This window comes from Aythya fuligula, chromosome 31 (genome assembly GCF_009819795.1).
Source record: "Aythya fuligula isolate bAytFul2 chromosome 31, bAytFul2.pri, whole genome shotgun sequence".
In the NCBI taxonomy this organism is placed as follows: Eukaryota; Metazoa; Chordata; class Aves; order Anseriformes; family Anatidae; genus Aythya; species Aythya fuligula.
The window spans coordinates 1,305,128-1,326,190 of NC_045589.1; the positions used below are offsets into that span (position 1 = coordinate 1,305,128).

Below are 21,063 nucleotides of genomic sequence, written 5' to 3' on the forward strand. Positions count from 1 at the left end.
TTCAGCCTGGAGAAGGCCCTAGGGAGACCTCATTGCAGCCTGTCAATACTCAAATGGGACTGGTGAATTAATGGAGAGCAACTTTGTACATGAACGAATAATGATAGTACACTGGCGGATGGTTTTAAACTAAAAGAGGGGAGATTTAGATTAGATATTAGGAGGAAATTCTTCATTCAGAGGGTGGTGAGGTACTGGGACAGGTTGTGCAGAGAAGTGGATGCCCCTTCCCTGGAAATGTTCAAAGACCAAGTTGGACAAGGCCCTGGTCAACCTGATCTAATGGGTGGCATCCCTGCCCATGGCAGGTGGATTGGAACTGGATGATCTTTAAGGTTCCTTCCAACCCAAGGCATTCTATGTTCCCTCAAGTACCTGGCATGGCTCCTCTGTCCACCTGGAACCCCTCCCCAGACTCCAGGCCCCTTTTTGATCAAGATAAACCCACTTCAAGGGTCACTCATTGACTAGCTGATCCAGCTTGAAGCTCACTGCAAATGCACACACGTACACACTCATCCCTCATGCATGCCACAGCCACAAGTGTCCCTGGGCATAGCAGCATGGACCCACCTGATTCCCTGGCCTGACGCCTCAGCCCAGACCCAAAGCCCCCATTACTCGCTGGCTTGTCCAGCTTAAAGTTTGCAGGTGAATGCACATGTACACCCATGCAGGCCAGTTTGGTGATGATGCAGATGCTCAGGCCCCCCAGCAGCCAGCACCAGGCTGTGACCCATGGCCCTGATCCAGCTGCTGGTGCAGAGCCTGCACTCACCTCACACCAGTTGCCCCCAGCAGCTCTTTGGGAGCACACAATGCTCACTCCCCATGGCTGGGAGGAGAAGACCCCCCAGTCACTCCAGTAGCTGATGCCAGGACCCCACTGGACCCAGTAGGTGGCACCACAGGACAGGTGCCCACTCCTCCAGTCTGACTGGCACCCAGTCCACCCAAACAAACACACACAAACACCCCTGAGTTAAAAGCAAAATAATGAGAAAGAAGTAGATAGGACAGACTGCGGTGATCAGATGCAAACCAGACAAGTGTACATCCCATTTTGCCTGTGAACCACCATTTTACACTTTTTCTGCCTGCCCCCTCTATGTTCCTCCTGCTTCCTTTTCAACTTGCACTTCCTACATGGGTTTGCAGTGCTCTGCAGTTTCCAGTATCCCTCACAGTCCAGGGTCCCCCTGGTTTACAGTCTTATCTGTTGCAAAGTCCATGTTGATCCACCTAGAAGTATTTTGATAGCTCATCAACTAGTGTGACTGAGAGTGATTTTTTTTCTTGTCATTGTCTCCATGTTCGTTTTGTCAGGTCTGTGCCTTAGCATTTTGCATATTGTTCCCCTTTCTTTTCTTATCAGCCTGATCCAGAAATCCTCACTCAAACCATTGCTTGATTCAACAGTCCCACATCCTGTCTCTTCTCTTACTTATTACAACTGTTCAGGTTTGTTTCTGGTCATTGTCTACTAACTTAGAAGTCCTTGATCAAGATAAACCTGCTGGAATAAACCTTCCACGTTCTCACATGCCCTTACCAATTAGTGTGACCAGACACCAGAGATACTGAAGCAAAGCAACAGAAGGGTAATCCTTGCAGGTCCAGCCAAGACTACATAGGATTACACTGACAAGTGCAGCAACTCTGATCCTGCAACTCCCTTCCAGAGAAGTGGGACTGTAAAACGCAGCATGCTAGGGAAATATAGACCCATCTTATAGACCTATAAGACCCTTTAAAGGTACTTAGCAGTAGTACTAAGTCTGCTCCATGAGTGCATCCTTCCCAGGAGATGAAACAAATGGCTGAGAACTGCTGTGCTAGAAGAGAAAATGATACAATTCTTTCTTGTTCTTTAACAAGAGAGAGGGAGAATGTCAGATTATGTGATAAAAGCTCATCTGCCCAGCCACAAAAGAACACAGAAGCATGATGACAGGTGGTCATCCCCTGCAAAACACACTCTGATGTCACTGCCCCCAACCCCACCATCACTTTGACTTTACAGCTGCAATCTGTTTGCTTTATTCTGAGAAAACGAAACACATGAAGAGGGATGGGAGGTTCCAGCTGCTCAGGACACCCAGGTCTCTGGGGAAGGCCCAAATGCCTGGGTCCTCAGAGGGCAGAGGCTGGGGAATTGGAGTTTTCTGGAGGAGCTGCCAGGCCCAGCAGCCCCCGGGCAGTGGTAAAGAGGTTGAGGGGTGCAGCACCATCGGTGATGAGGGTCGACTGGAGTCCCAGGCCTTGCAGCAGCTTCACCTGGAGATGGGCACAGTGCTGGTCATCCCTCCCAGCACACCACAACCCTGGCAGACCATACCCTCTCCAGCGAGTCCAAGCAGGCACTGCCTCCTGGAAGCCCTGTCCTCCTTGAGCCGCTTCCCCACTCAGACCTGCCCCACGGAGACCCCTCCCCACTCAGACCTGCCCCATGGAGACCCCGCCCCATGGAGACCCCTACCAACAGCCTGCGCCCCAAGGCTCAACACCCACAAAGCCCCACCCGCTCCCAGGGATCCAACCCCCCCAAGCCAGAGCCCAGCCTCTGCAGCCTCCACCCCTCCAAGAGGCCATACCTGATGCCACGCCTCCCACAAAATGGCCACACCCCTCTTAGGGCACACCCCCTCTTAGGCCACGCCCTACTCACCTGCAGCTCAGGCCCAGCCCGGGCGATGTCCCGAATGGTGTCGGGACCCAGGGCCTTGGCCACCTCCCGCACCCGCGAGGCCTCCACATCCGCCAGCGCCTGGGCCCGTGCCGCCTCTACCTCCGCCCGGGCCCGCTGCGCCTGCACCTCCTGCGCCTGCACCTGCTCCAGCCGCTTCAGCTCCGCCTCCTGGGGGTGGAGAATGCATAGGGCCCGCCCCCTTTTGCTGGAAGACACGCCCACCCACCACAGGCCCCTCCCACTGAGCCCATAGGCATGCTGCTCATAGGTTATATGCCCCATCATAGGGGGCGGGGCTAGAACGGGACATGCCCCCTAGGACAGCCCCACCCCCTCATCCCAGCTCCTCCCCAACCCCAGGCCACCTGAGGCACAATTAGCCCCTCCCCCTTCTGTCAGGCTCCACCCCCTGCCACCAGGCCCCACCCCTTCCCTTCAGGCCCCGCCCCCAACGCACCGTCTCTATGGCGATAGCCTCAGCCTTGAGCTTGGCCTGGAGGATGGCAGCTTCGCCCTCGATGCGGGCAGCCTCCGCCCGGGCCTGAGCCTCTGCGCGTGCCACCCCCGCGCTCTCCACCGCTGCGCTGTGGGGCTGTGTCACACACCGTGCCCGCCACGGGCCGCACCCCCTCCCACCGCACCTTCCACCCCCAGCCCCACACCTCCACCCCAGTGCCCTCGGGAAGATGGAGGACCACAGGACCACCCTGGGAAAGCTGCAGAGCCCCAGCACACTGTGGGGGGATGGAGGGCCCCGGTACACCCAAACCCACTGAGGAAGACCTCAGTACATGCTGGGAAGGTGGAAGACCCCGGTGCCTGTGGGCAAGCAGAAGCCCTCAGAGCCCCCAGGGCAGTGCATAACGAGGAGATGGCTGACCTGAGAGCCTCGAGCTCCAGCAGTTCTCTGCGTGCCCGCTCAGCCTCAGCCTGGTCAAGGAGGCGCTGTCGTTCCAGGCGTCCTCGGGCCTCCTGCGCTAGGCGCTCTGCCTCATGCCTGTTGACAGAGACCAAGGGATGCGAGATGTATCCCTTTGTTAGGCATTGGAACAGGCTGCCCAGGGAAGTGGTGGAGTCGCCATCCCTGGAGGTCTTTAAAAGACGTTTAGATGTAGAGCTTAGGGATATGGTTTAGTGGGGACTGTTAGTGTTAGGTCAGGGGTTGGACTCGATGATCTTGAGGTCTCTTCCAACCTAGACAATTCTGTGATTCTGTGATGTATGGGACACTGGGGACAGGGTGGGACACAGGCTACGCTGGAGATATGGGGGAAACTGGGGGTGTGGGGAGGCAATGAGGATATGGGGCATGTTGGGAACATGGGGAAACAGGGCATGCTGAGGGTATGTGGCATGTAGGAGATGTGGAAACACATGGAAGGAAGTTTTGGGACATGGGGGATATGGAGGACATTTGAGGACATGAGGGATGTGGGGAAGACAGACGGGGATATGGCAACACAGGGCATATGGAGAGCCAAAAGTAAACATTTGGGGACATGGAGGGACTTTTGGAGAATCAAGGGAGACCTGTCATTGGCCTCCTGGGAGTTAGTGGTGATCCTAACAGCAAACTGTGAGGTGCACTGGAGAAAGACATGGGACATGAGGTGATATGGGGAAACATGGGGACCTAGCAGCAGCCTCCTGGGAGTTGGTGGCAATCTCGATAGCCAGCTGGACACTGCGCTGCAGGGCATCGCGGGTGCGCTGGTCCACAGGCTCCACACTCTGGATGTCGACGCTTGTCACCACCAGCCCATTGGGGGCAAAGCGGAGCTGCTCCCGCAAACGCCCACTCTCATCGAAGCCAAACACAGCTGAGCAGATGAGACGATTTGAGTTCTGGGGACATTGGGGACATCAGCGTCACTTGGGGATGTTGAGGCCGTTGGGGCAGTGGGGACACTGGGGAACATACAGGGCTTCATTGATGCCAAACAGAGCCGAGCAGAACAGCCTGTTTGAGTTCTTGGGACATTGGGAAATTCCTGATGTCCCCAGTGACTCTTGGGCACATCAGAGGCTCAGGGGGACAACGGAGACCCAGGGTAATATGCAGGAGCCACAAGGTTATGCCGAGTGACACAGAAGGGGCACACGTAGTGTTGGGGGGTTGGGGGGGGATGTTGAATCTGAGTGGACCATGGTCACACATGCAACATAGGAAGACATGTGGGGGCATAGGTGACACAGGATGGTGCACCAATGACCCAGAGTACCATGGCAGGAGGAGGGGGTGGAGGCACTGGTGATGCAGGTGAAAGTGGGGGTACTTGGGCTTGACCAAGGGAAAATATGTATGACCAACAAGACCTTGTGGAAGTCATCAAAGGTGACGGCAGCAACAGCACCACGCACACGGGAGGCCAGGGCCTTGCAGGCATCACCCACAAAGTCAGGGACACTGAAGAGGCGCCCCAGATCTTTCGGTTCTTCTGGTACCTCGAAGTGCCTGCAAGGAAAGTGTCCTCAGGTCTCTCCCACGCCAGAGTGCTCCCACCCTGGTCCTTGATCCTGGCCTGATCCTACTCCCACTGCCATAACCCACCTCTGTCCCAGAACCACCAACCAAAGGCCAAAGCATCAGTCTCTACCCAACAGCCAAGCTGCACCTCCTGGCTCTAGCACATGCTCCCTAACTAAAGGTTTTGTCCCCAATGATGACCCAGGATCTGGTCTGTCCCCATATTGTTGTCAGTGCCTCCACCAGATCCTGCCCCACCTCCTCCTTGTCCTCCTAGCCCAGTCCTGCCCAAGCAGCATCACTGCCCAATAACCCCAATGCCACCCACGGCCTAACCATGACCCCACAGCCCAAGTCCTGACCCCACAGGGCTCAAGGCCCTATCCCCAGCGTCCAAGACTATCCCAAATCCAACCCCACCCCCAGCCCCTAGCCATGTCCCCAAGCCTCACGCTCAATCCCATCCCACACCATTTACCTGAGATGGTTCCAGGCCCCCACCCTCATCACCCATCCCCATGGCCCACCAACATAAGCCTCACCCACCAGTTGTAGGCCAGCTGGAGCTGGAGGCGGGCATGGTCAGCAGTCTCGATGGTCACGATGTCAGCACAGAAATCAGGGCCAAGGCGGAGGCAGAGGCTGCGTCGGGCATGGGGCCGCTTGGGGCGGCCTGCTGAGAGGGACAGGACCGTCAGCTGCTCCCCAGGACCCAGCACCACCAGTTCAGGGCCCAGCACCACCCTGCAACACAGCAAGAACATGCCAAAGCCATGACACATAGGTCCCAGCACTGTCACACGCACCACGGAGACCAATACCACCCTGGCACATCAAGGACATGCTGTGACACATGGGTGAAGGCACAGTCACACTGGAGCCCAACACTCCCTTGTGTTGTAACAAGAACATGGAAAGGACATGGGTCACATGCTGAGGATATAGATCACAAGATGGGGACACACCAAGGACTTATCACAGAACCACAGAATCTCAGACTGGTTGATGTTGGAAGGCAACTCTGGAGATCACCTTGTCCAAGCCTCCTGCTCAAACAGGGCCACCTAGAGCCAGTTGCCCAGGACCATGTCCAGACAGCTTTTGAATATCTCCAAGGTGGGAGATTCCACAACCTCTCCAGGCAGCCTGTGCCAGTGCTCAGTCACCCTCATAGTGAAAAAGCAAGAGGGAATCTCTTATGATTTAGTTTGATCCCATTGTCTCTTGTACTGGCACTGGGGACCACTGAAAATAGCCTGGCTCCCTCTTCTTTGACCACCCCGGCACTCAGGTATTTATCTACATTAATAAGACCCAAGCCTTCTCTTCTCAAAGCTCAAAAGTCCAGCTCCCCCAGCTTTTCCTCCAGGAGACGTGCTCCAGGCCCTTCATCATTTCTGTGGCCCTTCATTGGACTTTCTCTGCAGGATGGGCAGGTCTCTATTGTAATGAGGAGCCCAGAACTGGATGCAGTGCTCCAGGTGTGGCTTCACCAATGCTGAGCAGAGAGGTGCATTACCTCAACCTGCTGGCAACACTTTGCCTAATGCAACCACTAGCTGTCACTGTGGCAAGGGCACATTTCTGCCTTATGTTGGACTTTGTGTCCACCAGGACCACATTTTGCAGAACATTTTCTGCAAAGTTGCTCTGCAGCTGGGCAGCCCCAGCATAAATGGTGTGTGGGACTGTCCCTCCCCAGGTTCAGGACTTTGTACTTGTCTGTGTTGAACTCCATGAGGTTTCTGCCTGTCCAGTTCTCCAGCCTATCCACATCCAGACCCTCCTGTGTTACGGCAGCAGGACCCTCTGGCATCTCAGCCACTCCCCCCAGCTTTGTATAAATCACAGACTGGCTGAGGATCCACTCTGCCCCCTCACTGTCCAGATCATTACTGGAGGTGTCAAATATGACTGGAGTGAGTACTGATCCCTGGGGTACACCACCAGTTACCGGCCTCCAACCAGACTCCATGCCACTGGTCACCACTCTCTGGGCTCAGCTGCTGAGCCACTCTTCAGTCCACCCTGTTCTGTGCTCATCCAGCCCAGGCTGCAGCAGCTTGCCTGTAAGGATCTTATGGGGGACTGTGTCAAAGGCCTTCCTGAAGCCCAGGCAGACCATATCCACCAGTCTCCCCTTGTCTACCTGGCCAGTCATTTCATCACAGAATGCTACCAACCATGTTCATCAAGCCTGACTTCCCCTTGGTAAATCCACGCTGATGATTTTCCTGTCCTTCCTGTGCCTTGAGATGGTTGCCAGGATTAGCTGCTCCATCACCTTCCAAGGGATCGAGGTGAGGCAGACGGGCCTGTAGTTCCCTGGCTCCTCCTTTTTGCCCTTGAAGGAAAGTGTAGCACTTGCTTTCCTCCATTCTTCAGTCATCTCTCCCAGTTGTCGTGACCATTCAAAGATCACCAAGCAAGGTGTTGCAATGACATCAGCCAGCTACTTCAGCACTTGTTGTTGCACCCCATCAGGGCCTATGGAACTATATATACACCCAATTTGCCTAAGTATCCTCAAATCTGATCCTCTGCCACCAAGGTCATGCTTTACTCCAGGCTTTCTCCCTGGTCTCCAGAGCCTAGGATACCTGAAGACTGGTGTGTCTGATATAGACCGAGGCGAAGGTGGCATTCATTCCCACAGCCTTTTCTACATCCTGTGTCACTAGGTCCCGTGCTTCACGCAGCACTAGGCCCATATTTTCTTTTGTCTTCCTTTTGCCCTTTCTGTACTTGTAGAAGCCCTTCCTGTTACCTTTGACATCCATTGCCAGATTGAGCATTGGCTTTCCAATCTGCAACCCTACATGCTTGAACGGTGTCTCCATTTTCCTCTTAGGTTACCTGTTCCTGCTTCCATTTTCTTTATGTTTCCTTTTTGTGTGTGAGTTTGGCCAGGCTTGTTTATCCACGCAGATCTCCTGACATTGTTGACCTACTTCCTGCTCTTGGGATGGACTGCTCCTGAGCTTGGAGGAGGTAAGCTTTCAGAATCCCATAGGACTCTCACAAGCAGGTCTTTGGAGAAGCCAGTTTGCCCTCCTAAAGTCCAGGCTTGTGATCTTGCTTTTTGTCTTGCTTCTTCCCCTCAGGAGCCTGAACTCCACCATCTCAGGGTTACTGCAACCATGGCTGCCTTTGACATTCATATCCTGCAACTGAACACAGATCTCTAACTCCTTTTGTTGATACCCCAATGCTGCATGCACTAGGAAACAGACCCTTCAGAAGAGGCTCCCCAACATGCTCATTTCCCAGAAAGTGTGTTTTCTTTCCCCATAATCATGTCCAGAGGGTTGGACTAGCATTGGCAGTCCTTCCACAGCATCCTGGATCCAGGCTCCTAGCAGACAGCAAAAGAGACCAGGTTGACCAATGGTTGCCTCCATCCCCTGAAGCATGCCCACCAGCATCACTCACCAGTTCCTCCCAGTGCTCCTACATGGCTCAGGGTCAGTCTGCCCAAATGTTTCATTTGAAAACACACCCAGATCCTGACTCCTCAGCTTTGAGAGCAGCAAATTTATTACACAGCTGCAAGCTGGGGAGCAGGACAACTCCTCTTGGCATCAGAGATCTCCAGCTTCCAGCCTTTGCCTTCCTCAGAGTTTGCACATACCAATCTGCTAGGAACAGGCTCTGTCTAGCTCACATGCCAAGGACATGCCATGACATGGAGGTCCCTGCTCCTGCTCCCCAGGGCCCAGCACCGCCAACTCAGAGCCCAGCAAAAGCCTGCAGGGTCACATGCTACAGATATGCCAAGGATATGGATCATACCCAAGGACATGCTGCAGACACATGCTAGGATACATGGGTCCCCACGCTGTCACCCAGTCCTCAGGGCCTAGAACCACCCAACAACACACCAGAGACAGAGATGAGTGGTCTAGACACATGAAGGACATGCCATGCCAAGTGTCCCAGCATTATCACCTGCTCCCTAGGCCCCAGTACCACCAGTTTGGAGCCTATTACTACCCTGTACCTGCACACACCAACTTTATGCCATGGACACCGTCCACTTGCCAAGGACACGCAATGACAGGTAGGTTCCTGAACCACCTGCTCCTCAGGGCTCAGGACCACCAGAATGGGGCCTAACACTATCCTGGGCCAGTACATGCTGATGACACACCAAGGACATGAGTTACATGCCAAGGACATGCAATGACATGCAGGTCCCTGCATTGTCACCTGCTCCTTAGGGCCCATCGCCAGCCTGTGGGATCACACATCAAGGACAGGAGTTACGTGACAGAGACTGCCAAGGATGTGTTACAAGTCCCTACACTGTCACCTGGTCCCCAGGGCCCTGCATGGCCAACTCGAAACGCAGCACGACTTCACACCCTGTCAAGGACAAGCAAAGGGTCACATGCCAAAGTACACTGGGTCTGGCTGGGATGGAGTTAATTTTCTTCAAAGCAGCTTGCATGGTGCTGTGGTTTGCATTTGGGACCAAAATAGTGTTTATAACACACCAAGGTTTCAGCTATTGCCGAACTGCACAGCACCAAGGCCTTCTCAGCTCCTCTGGCTGCCCTGCAAGCAAGGAGCCTCAGGGTGGGCAAGAAGTTGGGAGGGGACACAGCCAGGACAGCTGACCCCAACTGGCCAAAAGGCTATTCCAAACCGTATGATGTCATAAAAGTTTGTATTTTATAAAAGCTGGGAGAAAGGAGGAAGAAGGGGGACATCTGGGATGCTGGCACCTGTCTTGCCAAGTAACCATTACACTTGATGATCCCTGGGAATGGCTGAACATCACCTGCTGATGGCAAGGAGTAAATGAACTCATTGTTATATTTCTCTTGCTTGCACACAGAGCTTTTACTTTACCAACCAAACTTTATCTCAACCTGAGGCTTTTCTCACCTTCACCTTTCCAATTCTCTCCCCCATCCCACTGGGGGATGTGAGCAAGCAGCTGCGTGGTGCCAAGTGCCAAGCAGCCTACCAGGGTTAAACCCACAACATAAGGACGTGCCTAGGACATGCCCAGGACACACAAGTCCCCACACCATCACCTGCTCCCTGGGGCTTGGCACCACCAACACTGGGCTCTGCATCGGTCAGTGGGGCCACCTACCACAGATGTGCCAACAGTAACATCATCTAAACCCAGCACCACCTTCTGCATCACCTCCATGCCCAAATCCTCCTCCTGCGTCCCCCCCACCATATCCACCACGACCCTGCCCCGCCATGCCCACAACCACAGGTGCTCACCGTGCCCGCCGCTCCCGGTAGTCGTAGACCTGCACAGCAGCGTTGTGGGGCACCTGGTAGGTGACGGCGCGGGTGCGGTCACGGTGCTGGACCTCAGCATCCGGGCTCGAGGAGGAGGGGATCCCAGCATCCAGGCCAGTGCGGTCTCCACGGGCTTCGGCCAGCAGTGCCTCCACCCCAGGGGGCAGCTCCTTCTCCCACAGCTCCTCGGACTCCGTCAACATGTAGGTCTGGCCCGTCACCACCCGCACCTGCATTCACACCCACCTCATGGTGCTGCTGGGCTGGGACGGCCGCTGGGGGCACTGGGAAGGGATTTGGAGGGCACTGGAAGCACTTGGAGGGTGTATGAAGGCATTAGGAGGGGCACTGGGAGCATTGGGAGTTTGGGGGCACTGGATGGGTATAAGGGACACTGGGAGCACTAGAATGGTGTGTCTGGGGACATTGGGAAGGTCTGGGGGAACTGAACAGGGGTTTGAACACACTGGAAGCAGATATATGGGATACTGGGAGCCCTGGGATGGACTGTGGAAGGTGACGGGGGGTACTGAAAGGGGGTCCAGGGTGCACTGGGAGCATGTCTGGGGCCACATGGGATACTGGGAGCACTGGAAAGCAGTCTGTGGGATACTGGGGTAGGTTATAGAAAGCACTGGGAAGGGAGCTGGAGGCACTAAGATGGATTTTGGGAGCACTGGGAGAGGGTCTGGGGATACTGGATTGGGATATGGGGGCACTGGAGGAATGTGGAACACTGGCAGGAGAACTGGGAGCACTGGGGGTGGGAGTGGAGGGCTATAGTGAGCTCACTATATTACTTGGTCTATAGGGAGTCCTGGCTGATTTGGAGAACTACGGGGAGCTACGTGCATTACAGGAAGCTACTGAGGGCAATGGGGAGGACCTAAAGGCATCCGTGGGGGCTGCACGGTGCTATAGAGGGCTGTGGGTGAGTGGGAAACGTTTATATGGGACTACAAAGGATTACTGGGGGCTATAAGGAGCTGCTAGAAGTCTACAGGGAGCAGTAATGGGATTATGGGGAGCCACAGAGAGCTAAAGGAGGCTATAAGGCAGCTATAGGAGACATTATGGGCTATAGGAGGCCACAGGAAAATCAGCTACAGGGAGCTACGAGCTCCAGGGGAGCTAGAGCAGCAGGGCAGGCACCTTGCCAGTGCGGATGTCGCGCACATAAATGCCCTCGTTGTCAGCTAGGGCCACAGCCTGGCGACGTTCCAGCACAGCCACCTCGGCGGGCGGCACGTACTCGAGGGGGCCCCGGGCCAGCCAGCGGTCACCTGCGCGCCGTATCACCTCTGTCCCCTCCTGGAGATGTGGGGATACCATCAGCAACCAGCCTGGGGACGCAGGGACGCACGGACCCCTACCCAACCCCTGGCTGGGGACATGGGGACAGACGCACACCTCATGGCCCTCTGCTACCAGCCAGTCTGAAGGCATGGAGACAGGGAGCACCCCCACAGCCTGCCAGCTTGGGGACAGCACCCCCTCCCATTGTCCTCTGCCACCCACCTGGCTTGGGGACCCAATGATAAAGACAGATGTCCCCCCAAGTGTCCCCTGAGACCCCCATAATCCCCCAGACATCCCCCACATACCCACCTGCCCCCAGGTACTCGACCATCCCCCATGACATCCAGCCACCGGTGGGTCCCCCAGTTGTCCCCTTTGTCCCCAAATCACTCCTGGTTGCCCCGGGCATCCCAGGCTCCCTGGACCCCCAGTTTCTCCCAGGTGCCTCCAGGTGATCCTGCAAGCCTGGGTGCCCCCTGGGTCACCTCACTGGTGTCCTTGATCGTCTGGAGTGCCTGAAGCAGTAGACCCTCATCCTCAGAGAGCACAAAGACATCCTGGATGCCATCCTGGAGCCGCTCGCCTGGTTGCAGAAAGAAGGACCTCTCCCCCTGGGGACGTGGGAATGTGTCACCAGCAGGGCAAGGAATGGCAATGTGGTGAGGACACGGGGCAGGGGCATGGGGTACGGTGACACACAGTACAGGGATATATGGAAGGGGGCATTAGGGCCCCTCAAGGATTCCTTTGGGTCCCTGTGGACCACTTTTAAGACCTTCAGGGAAGTATACAGGTACATCAGGGACAACTTCAAGTCCCTGGGGACCAACCATGGGCTGCTGTAGAAGCTTAGCATCCCTCATCAACACACTAAGGTTAATTTAGGTGTTGTAGGGTCCTTTGGGACCACCATTGAGATATTTGGGGATGCCTACGTGTACATCAAGGCCACCCATGGGCTCCTTGGGGGCACTCGGGGCACCTCAGGGGTCATGCCAGGATCCCTCAGGGATAACTTTGGGACTTTAAGGGATGCCTCAGAGATGCATTAGGGTCCCTTGGGGCCACCTTTGAGACCTCTGGGGACACCTATGCATATACCAGATTCCCTCAGAGCCATCTGTGTGGCCCTTGGGGCCACCCTCAGGTCCTGAGGTCCACACTTGGAACCCCTGGGGCACCTTACTGTCCCCCGCTGATACATTAGGGGCACATTATGTCTTAGAGCTGCTCAGGACCACACCTTTGCTACCTGTGGAGAAGCTAAGGCCACATTAGGTCACCTGCAAGTCCCTGGGGTGCCCACCTTGATCACACGCTGCTGGCCCAACTGGGGCTGCCCGTTGGGCCCCACGGGGTCGAGCACCACGCAGTACTGCCGGGGACCCAGCGTCGTCACCTGCACCTCAGCCACCACCTCCTCAAACACCTCTGGGACGTAGGCCTCGCTCTGCTGCTGCGTCACCAGCCACTCCTCACCCGTGCGGCGCACCCGGCCCTGTGCATCCTCAAAGGTCCGTACAGCTCGCAGGTGCAGGGCTTTCTACGGGAGGGAAGGACAACAGTGGGTGATGGGACACCAAAAGCTGGCCCCGCCAGGCCTTGTCACCTGTGTGGGCAAGGTGACAGGGTTATGGGACTTCAGACTCGTCCCATAGGGTCCTTGTTATGTGTGGGTGAAGGGAAGACAGGGATATGGTGGATTGCAGCAGGGCTGGACCCTCTAGAGATTCCCTGTTACCCACAGGTGCAGGGAAAAAGGGGACACAGTGGGCTCAGAGCAGGGGGAATGGGACCCTCAAACATATCCCCAAGGAGCCTCGTCACCTGCGGGTGCAGGGGGCACAGGGGGGTGATGGTACCCCACACCTATCCTGGAAGGTCACTTGCCACCTTGGGTGCAGGAGAACAGGGACAGAGAACCCCAAAACCCATCCTGAAAGGTCCCTAACACCTGTCTGTGCCCGGAGCATGTAACAGGACCCCCAAATCAGGTCTTTGTTACCTATCAGTACAGCAGAAATAGGGTCATGGTGGGCTGGTGGGGACAGGATACCCAGAGGGTCCACATCACCCCCTGAGGCAGGGGGAACAAAGACAGCATAGCTGAGGGGGACAGTGCCCCTCACACAGTCCTCAACACCCATGGGTGCAGGGGGCATGGCAACATGGTGGGTTGGAAGGTCCCCCAGAGGGTTCTCATCACCCATGGGTGCAATGGGGACAGTGCCATGATGGATCAGGGGGATAAGACCCTTCACCCACCCTGGAGGATCCTTGTCACACCCACGGTTGCAGGAGAATAGGTACACGGACCCCCAAACCCAGTCCAGAGGGACCTCCAGAGGCACCACGGGCATGGCTACGATACTGGCTCAGGTCCTGGAGAGTCCCTGTCATCTGCAGGGGCAGGGGAAACCACGGGCAAGCGTCACGATGCCAGGTACCTTGTCAGTGAGGACGTAGGCGTCCACAACGTCGACCACCTCCTCGTAGACACCAGGCAGGTAGGCACCCACCCGCTTCACCAGCCACTCCTCCCCTGGCAGCAGAGGGATGGGGCTAAGGATGCTGCAGTGCTGGGCAGGGTGGGGACTGGGAGTCCCAGGGGGACTGGGATGGGATGGGTTTTGAGGGGACTTGGGCATATGCAGGTCCTAAGGGTGCTAAGCATCCTATAGATCTTAGGTGTCCTAAAGATGCAGGGAGCAAAGGGCCCTAGGGGGCAGATGGGAGAATCCTAAGGGTGCTGGAGGTACTGGTAGTTATGGGAGCCCTGTGGGTGCTGGGAATCTTGAGGGGCTAGGGGCTAAGACAGGGTCCCACAGGTGCTATGGGAGAGGAGGGAGGTTATGGGGGGGGGGGTTGGATGGATGTGTTGGGGATCACAGGGGCGCAGTGGGGTCAGACAGGGATGCTGGAGGTGCTGTAGGGTGAGAGGGGGTGCTGGACAGTGGAATGGGAATGCGGGAAACCCCAGGCAAGCTGAGGGATGAGGCAAGTGTCCCACACATGCTGCAGCATGGGGAGGGGTGCCCAGGCGTGCTTCTGAATAACACAGAAATCCCATGGGTGTTAGGGGGTGACACAGGGCTCCCAGTGGTGCTGGAGGGGTCCCATGGGTGCTCAGGATGCTGGCAGTCCCAGGAGGGCTGTCAGACAACACAGAAGGTGCGTGCATGCTTAGAGGAGACACAAGGATTGCAGGGGTGCTTGGGGTCCCAGAAGTTCTGGGAGATGGGTTGGGGTGCTGCAGGCTCCAGGAGCACTCTCAGATGACACAGAGCTCCCATGGGTGCTGAAGGGTGACATGAGAGTCACAGAGGGGCTGGAGGGGGAGAAGAGGATCCCAGGGTATGGGGTGTGGTGTCCCAGGGCTGCCTTCAGGCAACACTGGGTGCTGAGGGGGGGACACCAGAGGCACAGGGTGACACTGAGCCAGCCAACACTGAGTGAGGGCTGAACCCAGGAAGCCACCGTGGCTACCAGGGAGTCCTGGAGTGTCACCGGGTGCAACGGGGTGTCCACGAGTGCTACCTGTGACGCGGCGGATGCCCTGACGGTCGAGGCACTCCTTGCGTGCCCGCAGGCGGATGGCCTGGTTGTGCCCGATGACAGTGGCCTGCAGCGTCTCCACCACCTCCACCTCCTTGCGGGGGATGTAGGTACCTGCATGCAGGCAGCACCATCAGCCCCCAGCTCCCTGAGCTCTCCCCAGGGGGTCCTCAGGAAGGTGTCCCTGCTCACCAGGACCCTCGAAGAGCCACTCGTCGCCTGCTACGAACTTGTTAGAATCCTCGTCCTCAAAGTCAAGCAGGGCCCGAAGGTGCAGGGCGGTGTCAGCCAGCACCACCTGCAGTGGGGTGACACCCTGGGGACACAGGTGTCAGAAGAGAGTTGAGTGAGACAACGTGGGGGCATGGGCATCGTAGTGGAGGTGTGGCAGATGTGGAGGGTGAGAGGGATGCTTTCAGGGGTTGTCCTGGGGGCACAGTAGAAGACACGGGGACACAGAGGGGTCACTGCAGGAGACGTAGATGGGAAGTGTCACTGTGGACTAGGTGGGGACACGGGGTCACAACAGGGCTGTGAGGGTAAGGGGGGTACAAGGGTCCTTGCAGGGAAATGGTGGACATGGGGGTCACTGTGATGGACCTGAGTTTAACCCTGGGGACTGGGACACAGGTTTTCACCATGTGGGATGTGGGCGACAGGCTGGGGATGGGGACAGTACAGGGGCACGAGTGACACTTTGGCGACAGAACACACTGAAGGGATTGGAAACAATGCAGGGACACCTTGGGGAGAGGTACACAGGCTCAGCGCAAGGACAAGGATGACACACTGAGGGGGAGGGGGCTACAGGATAAATTCTGGGCCATGAGATGGCTAGAGCAGGTATGGAAGAGAACGGGGAACTATAGGGGCTATAGGAGCTGTGAGAAACAAGAGGGGGATTAGAGGAGCTCTAGGGGCTATGGGTAGCCATGGAAGGTTACAGAGATGTGCTACAGAGAGGGATTGTGGAGTCTAGAGAAGTTACAGGAGGCTAGGGGGTGGGAGAGTGGGAGGGAGCAGAGGAAGTACAGCGGTGCCAAATGAACTGTAGGAGCTACAGGGGTGCTGAGGAGCCTCTAAAGAGCTGCAGGAATACATGAGCAGGTAGCTGGAAGGATTACAGAAAAACCCAGTGGGCTACAGGAACTCTAAGAGAGCCATTGGTGAGCTAGAGGTGTTCCAGGGGTCATGAAGGGCTAAAATAGCTGAAGCAGCTATAGGGGACCACAGCAAACTGCAACTAAGCTATAACAGGCCACGGTGGGGCTAAGAGTTATAGAAGACTGTCATATGCTACAAGAGCTGGGTGGCTGTCTATAACTACCAGGAAGGCTACAGGGGCCTGGGGGGGGCACTGCAGGGAGGGCGGTGTTACAGGTACCTGCTGGAGCTCCTCGCCAGGGTACAGGGGGAAGGGCTCCTGGGCCAGGCGGACATCGAGGTCAGCGTGCCGCAGACGGACCTGTCCCGCGCCATCGACCAGCACAGCCCCCGTAGGGCTCCGGGCCACGGGGTTGAGCACCACGCAGTAGTGGCGGGGGGGCACCATCACCATGCGTTTGGGCGCAAACACCACCCTGTGGATACCCCCACACTGCTCCCCTCAGTTCTACAGAGCCCCCAGGGCCCTATGGAACCCCTCAAGTCCTCCACAGCCCCAGTCTAGCCCCACAGCCCTCCTATGGCCCTCTACAGCCTTATGGAACCAACTCGGTCCTATAGAGGTCCTACAATCCTACAGAACCCTCAAAAAACCCCCAACAGCCCCACAGAGCCCCTGCAGCCCTGTACACCTTCCCCGTCCCAAGGGCCCATGAAGTCCACATAGTCCTATAGAGACCCCCAACACCTCCCACTGTCCTAAAGAGCCCCCGCAGAGCTTCCTCAAACATCACTCACAGCCCTGTAAATCCAGATCACTCTGTAGCTACATAAATCCCCCCCCACCCCATAGCACGAATGTTTTGTAGTCCTGCCAACCACAGCATGGCACTCCCACCCCACAGCTGCCCCCCCCGCCATAGCATCCACATCTTTCGCTGTAGGAAGGAGACTGCCCCAAAGCACCCACCTCTCGTGGTCCTGCCTGATGTAGGTGTGGGGCCCAACCTCCACACGAGTGACGTTACTGTTGAGGTCCAGCACGTGGACATAGTGGTAGGGGGGTATGCGGATCACAGGGTCTTCCATCGGGTAGGAGGCTTCGCCGTGCAACAGGAGACTTTGCCACGGGGACAGGCGAGCTTGCTGTGGGACAGAACAGCCTGCTGTGGCTCACCGTGGGAGTGGCAGGCCTTGCCACAGGCCAGAAAAGCTTAACCTGGGGCAGGTGAAGTCCCTGGCGGGCAGATGAAGTTGCCACGGGGTGGATGAGATTGCCAGGAGAGCAGAAGACCTCGCCGTGGGGTAGGAGACCACGTCACGGCTCACTGAGAGACCTCGCCACGGGCTCTGCGGTGGGGTAAGAGACTACATCATGGGACAGAAGGGCTTGCCAGGAGGCAGATGAGCTCGCTGCAGAGCAAAAGGACCTCTCCAGGGAGAAGACGAGCTCACACCGTGGGCTGGGCGACCTCGCCACGGGGAAGACGAGCTCACCGTGCCTCGGGTAAGCTCGCCACGGGCTGCGGCACCTCAAAATGGCCGGGAGACCTCGCCCCGGGGCAGGACAGCTTTCTGCCGGGCAGACGGCCCCGTCGCGGGGCAGAAGGAGACCTCACCTGGGGCGGCGAAGGAGATGAGCTCGCCGGGGGGGGGGTGTCAGGAGATCTGCCCTGGGGCACAGCAGCAGGCGGCGGAGCGGGGGGAGCCCGGAAGAGCTCTTTGCCTTTGCCCTGGCCCAGCCCTGCACGCAAGGCAGAGCCCAGCCCACCGGGGCCGCCCCACGGGCCGGGATCTGCCCCCCACCCGCGGCGGGACTGACCCCAGGCAGGGCGTGCCCCCCCCCCCTACCCCTACCCCTACCAAGGCGGATTTACCCCCAGGTAAACGCGGATTGACGCAGGGCAGCCCCCGCTCCCCGAGGCGGATCTGCCCCGGGCGGCTCCCCGTTTCTCCGGGCACACCCCGGGGGGGCCGCGGGGCACGGCCGGGCTGGCTCCAGCAGCGGGCACAGCCCCGGGCCGGGCCGGGCCGGGCCGGGCCCCCCCCCGGCAGGCTCCAGCCCGTCGCTAGGCGACCGCCGCCGCCATTTTGCCGGTCGCAGGCGCCGCTCCCTTTGCCCCCTTCCTCTCTCATTGGGAGGGGGGGGGGGGGGGGGGGGGGAGGTTTGTGATTTGTGGAAAAACTCTACAACTCAAAGCAAATGAGTTATAATGTAGGCATGCGGTTTATTTCGGCGCCGGGCGTGTCCCAAAGGCATAAAGCAGCGACTTGCTGTGGTGATATGCAGTAAAAAGTTAGGCACGCAGGAAGTTTCCCACTACGCCTATGCATATTCATAACCTATCCCTGCTTTGTATTAAAATTAGCTCCAAGAAGTTATTTCCTTAAACTCCTCCATTCTGCGCCTGTGCAGTGCCATCGCAGTGGTCATCAGGGGGGTCGTGGGGATGAAGGCTGATAACTCCTCTTCATCGCCACTAGCTGCTCCCCTCCGGCTTTGGACAGACTCAGCTGCTCCTTGGCTCTTGCCCAAACCACACGGTCGGTCTCAGCTGTTTTTTTGAGACACGTTCCCCATTTTTGTCAGGAAACGTCCTCTGTGAGGGGCCCCGAGATTCCTTGTTTTGGTTAATTTGCACAGCAGTAAGCAAAGACACTCAGCGATGTCTATTTTAATGTGATTAGGCAAGCCTCCGTTCTTCCATCCCTGGCTTTAACAATAATGATTACTTTATTTAGAAATCATTAATGTGATTAAACAAGCCCCATTCTTCTAACCCTGGCTTCAGTGGGGGGCAGAGGAGGGTGACACGGGCTGAGAACGTGGGGATGGAGGGGCACAGGCGGTTATGCAGGGACAGGGGAGGACAGAGGGACACAGTGTGGGGACACCCAGGAGGTGGTTGGGGACAGGGACCATAAATGATGGGGCCCTTGCTGTGTCCCCAGGGCTCACCCCCTGGGATGTGGCCCTACACCCCAACCTGCTGGCAGGGGCCCAGGGTCAAGTGCTGCAAACGCTTAGCAGCAGGGACCCCTGGGTGCAGTGGTGAGTGTGGGCAGGGCATCCCTGCTTGGCCTGTGTCACCAACTGTGGTGCCCTGTGTCACCCTGCTACCTCCAGGGTCACCCTGGGGTGCCACAGCTGGCCTGTTGGTTGCCCCGGCGTCCCCCAGTTTGCTTTGTGTTACCCTCTGGGATCCCATGTCACCCCTGTAAGCCTGTATTACCCTGACTTGCCCCACATCATCCCTGTGGTCCCAAGCTTACACTCTGTCTCTCTCAGGATCACCTTCTGTTATACCCTGAGGTCTGAGTCCCCTGGCGTGACCTAGGCCACCATGTGCCACTGCAGAGGCTCCTGGGTAACCCCATGCCACCCCATGGTGCCCTCTGTGTCACCCCAGGATCCCCTGATGTGTTCCATGATATTCTCTAGCACTGCACGGGGAACCTTGGTTCACCCCATGCCAACCCCCAGAGTCCCTGGCATGTCCCATGGCAGCCTATGTTAGGGTCCTCTGGTGTACCCCACACCATATCCAGTGGTTGCCTGTCACCCTCTGGGTCAGCTGGTGTCTCTCCATATTCCCCACGTCACCCAGTGCCAGCCCCTGGGGTTCCTTGCCTTACTTATGTCCCCACCATCAATCATCCCTGTGACTCTATCTCCCTCCTCGCTGTGCCTGTAACCCCTTTTGCACTACCAGAGTGTCCCCCAGGGTCACTGTGCTACCTGCAGGTGTCCCCGGGACACTCCTGGATGCTCTGCAGGTGGAGGACCTGGCTAGGATGCTGAGCTTCTCGGTGATGCAGGTGGCTGCAGTGCTAGACGTGAGTGGGTGATACGCAGGTCGTATAGGTGATACGTCGCTGGCATGGGTGACGTACGCATCACAATGGTGAAAGGGGTGACAGCAGGTGACAAGTGGGTGACACAGATGCCACCTACTGCCACTCTCCTCTCTGCATGCCAACCTGCCCAGCACCTGGGGGACACCCATATCAACCTCAGGTCCCTCCAGCCTGTCTCCAGTGGCATCAGCCTGCTCCTGTGTCCCTGGGTGCAGGGGCTACAGCGCATCCAGACACCCTGGGTCCAGGGGTGATGGGGGAAGGGGTATGCCCTCCTTGCATCTCTAGGATGCCTGGATCCTCCAGATATGAACTGAGGGGCTTTGGGGAGAGGGGTTCCCTGTACTCTGAGGTCCCCAGGCCCATGTCAAGGCTGTTTAGAGGGCAGGAGGCAGATGGATGTCTGGATCTCTCAGATGCCTTAGATCCCCTGGACAGAAGCTGAGGTGATTTGAAAGAGAGGGCAAACCTGGACACCTAGATTCCTTGGATATAAGTGGAGCCATACATGTTAGCACCCTGGTCACCTAGGTGCCTCAGAAACAGAAAACAGGGTAAACTGGACATGAGACACAGATTCAGAAAAGGGTTTAGGTTGGAAGGCAATTCTGGAGGTCATCTGATCCAAGCCTCCTGCTCAAACAGGGCCACCTAGAGCCAGTTGCCCAGGACCATGTCCAGACAGCTTTTGAATATCTCCAAGGTGGGAGACTCCACAACCTCTCTGGGCAGCCTGTGCCAGTGCTCAGTCACCTTCATAGTGAAAAAGTGTTTCCCAAGGCTCAGAGGGAACCTGTTATGCTTCAGTTTGATCCCAGTGCCTCTC

At 57.0% G+C, this 21,063-nt stretch overlaps 1 protein-coding gene across 3 annotated transcripts; it reads right to left on the minus strand.

The window, feature by feature from the left end:
• Nucleotides 1-1,008: 1,008 nt before the first annotated feature.
• MVP (major vault protein) lies at nt 1,009-18,330 on the minus strand. 3 transcript variants are annotated; one of them, XM_032205068.1, is made up of 17 exons: nt 18,257-18,330; nt 17,350-17,525; nt 16,660-16,855; nt 15,468-15,591; nt 15,258-15,389; nt 14,168-14,262; nt 13,027-13,263; nt 12,206-12,331; nt 11,574-11,732; nt 10,401-10,651; nt 5,703-5,900; nt 5,006-5,144; nt 4,323-4,534; nt 3,570-3,686; nt 3,147-3,273; nt 2,669-2,857; nt 1,009-2,277 (listed from the first exon to the last, which is right to left on the minus strand). In XM_032205068.1, the coding sequence occupies exons 2-17, from the start codon at nt 17,466-17,468 to the stop codon at nt 2,134-2,136; spliced, it is 2,565 nt and encodes an 854-aa protein (XP_032060959.1). In that variant the 5' UTR covers nt 17,469-17,525; nt 18,257-18,330; the 3' UTR covers nt 1,009-2,133. The 3 variants fall into 3 exon arrangements, with proteins under 3 accessions (XP_032060959.1, XP_032060960.1, XP_032060958.1); XM_032205069.1 differs by lacking the exon at nt 18,257-18,330 and adding an exon at nt 17,999-18,182; XM_032205067.1 differs by lacking the exon at nt 18,257-18,330 and adding an exon at nt 17,999-18,182 and having other exon boundaries at nt 17,350-17,729.
• Between the last annotated feature and the right edge of the window lie 2,733 nt (nt 18,331-21,063).

What these genes read in the sequence shown, in the direction of transcription:
- MVP (XM_032205068.1), bottom strand. Translation starts at nt 17,468, where the DNA reads ATGGAAGACCCTGTGATCCGCATACCCCCCTACCACTATGTCCACGTG. An exon ending in GCCAGCAGCGTGTGATCAAG is followed by an intron (nt 12,332 to 13,026) that starts GTGGGCACCCCA and finishes CCACGTCCCCAG; the next exon opens with GGGGAGAGGTCCTTCTTTCT. An exon ending in AGGCTATCGCCATAGAGACG is followed by an intron (nt 2,858 to 3,146) that starts GTGCGTTGGGGG and finishes CTCCACCCCCAG; the next exon opens with GAGGCGGAGCTGAAGCGGCT.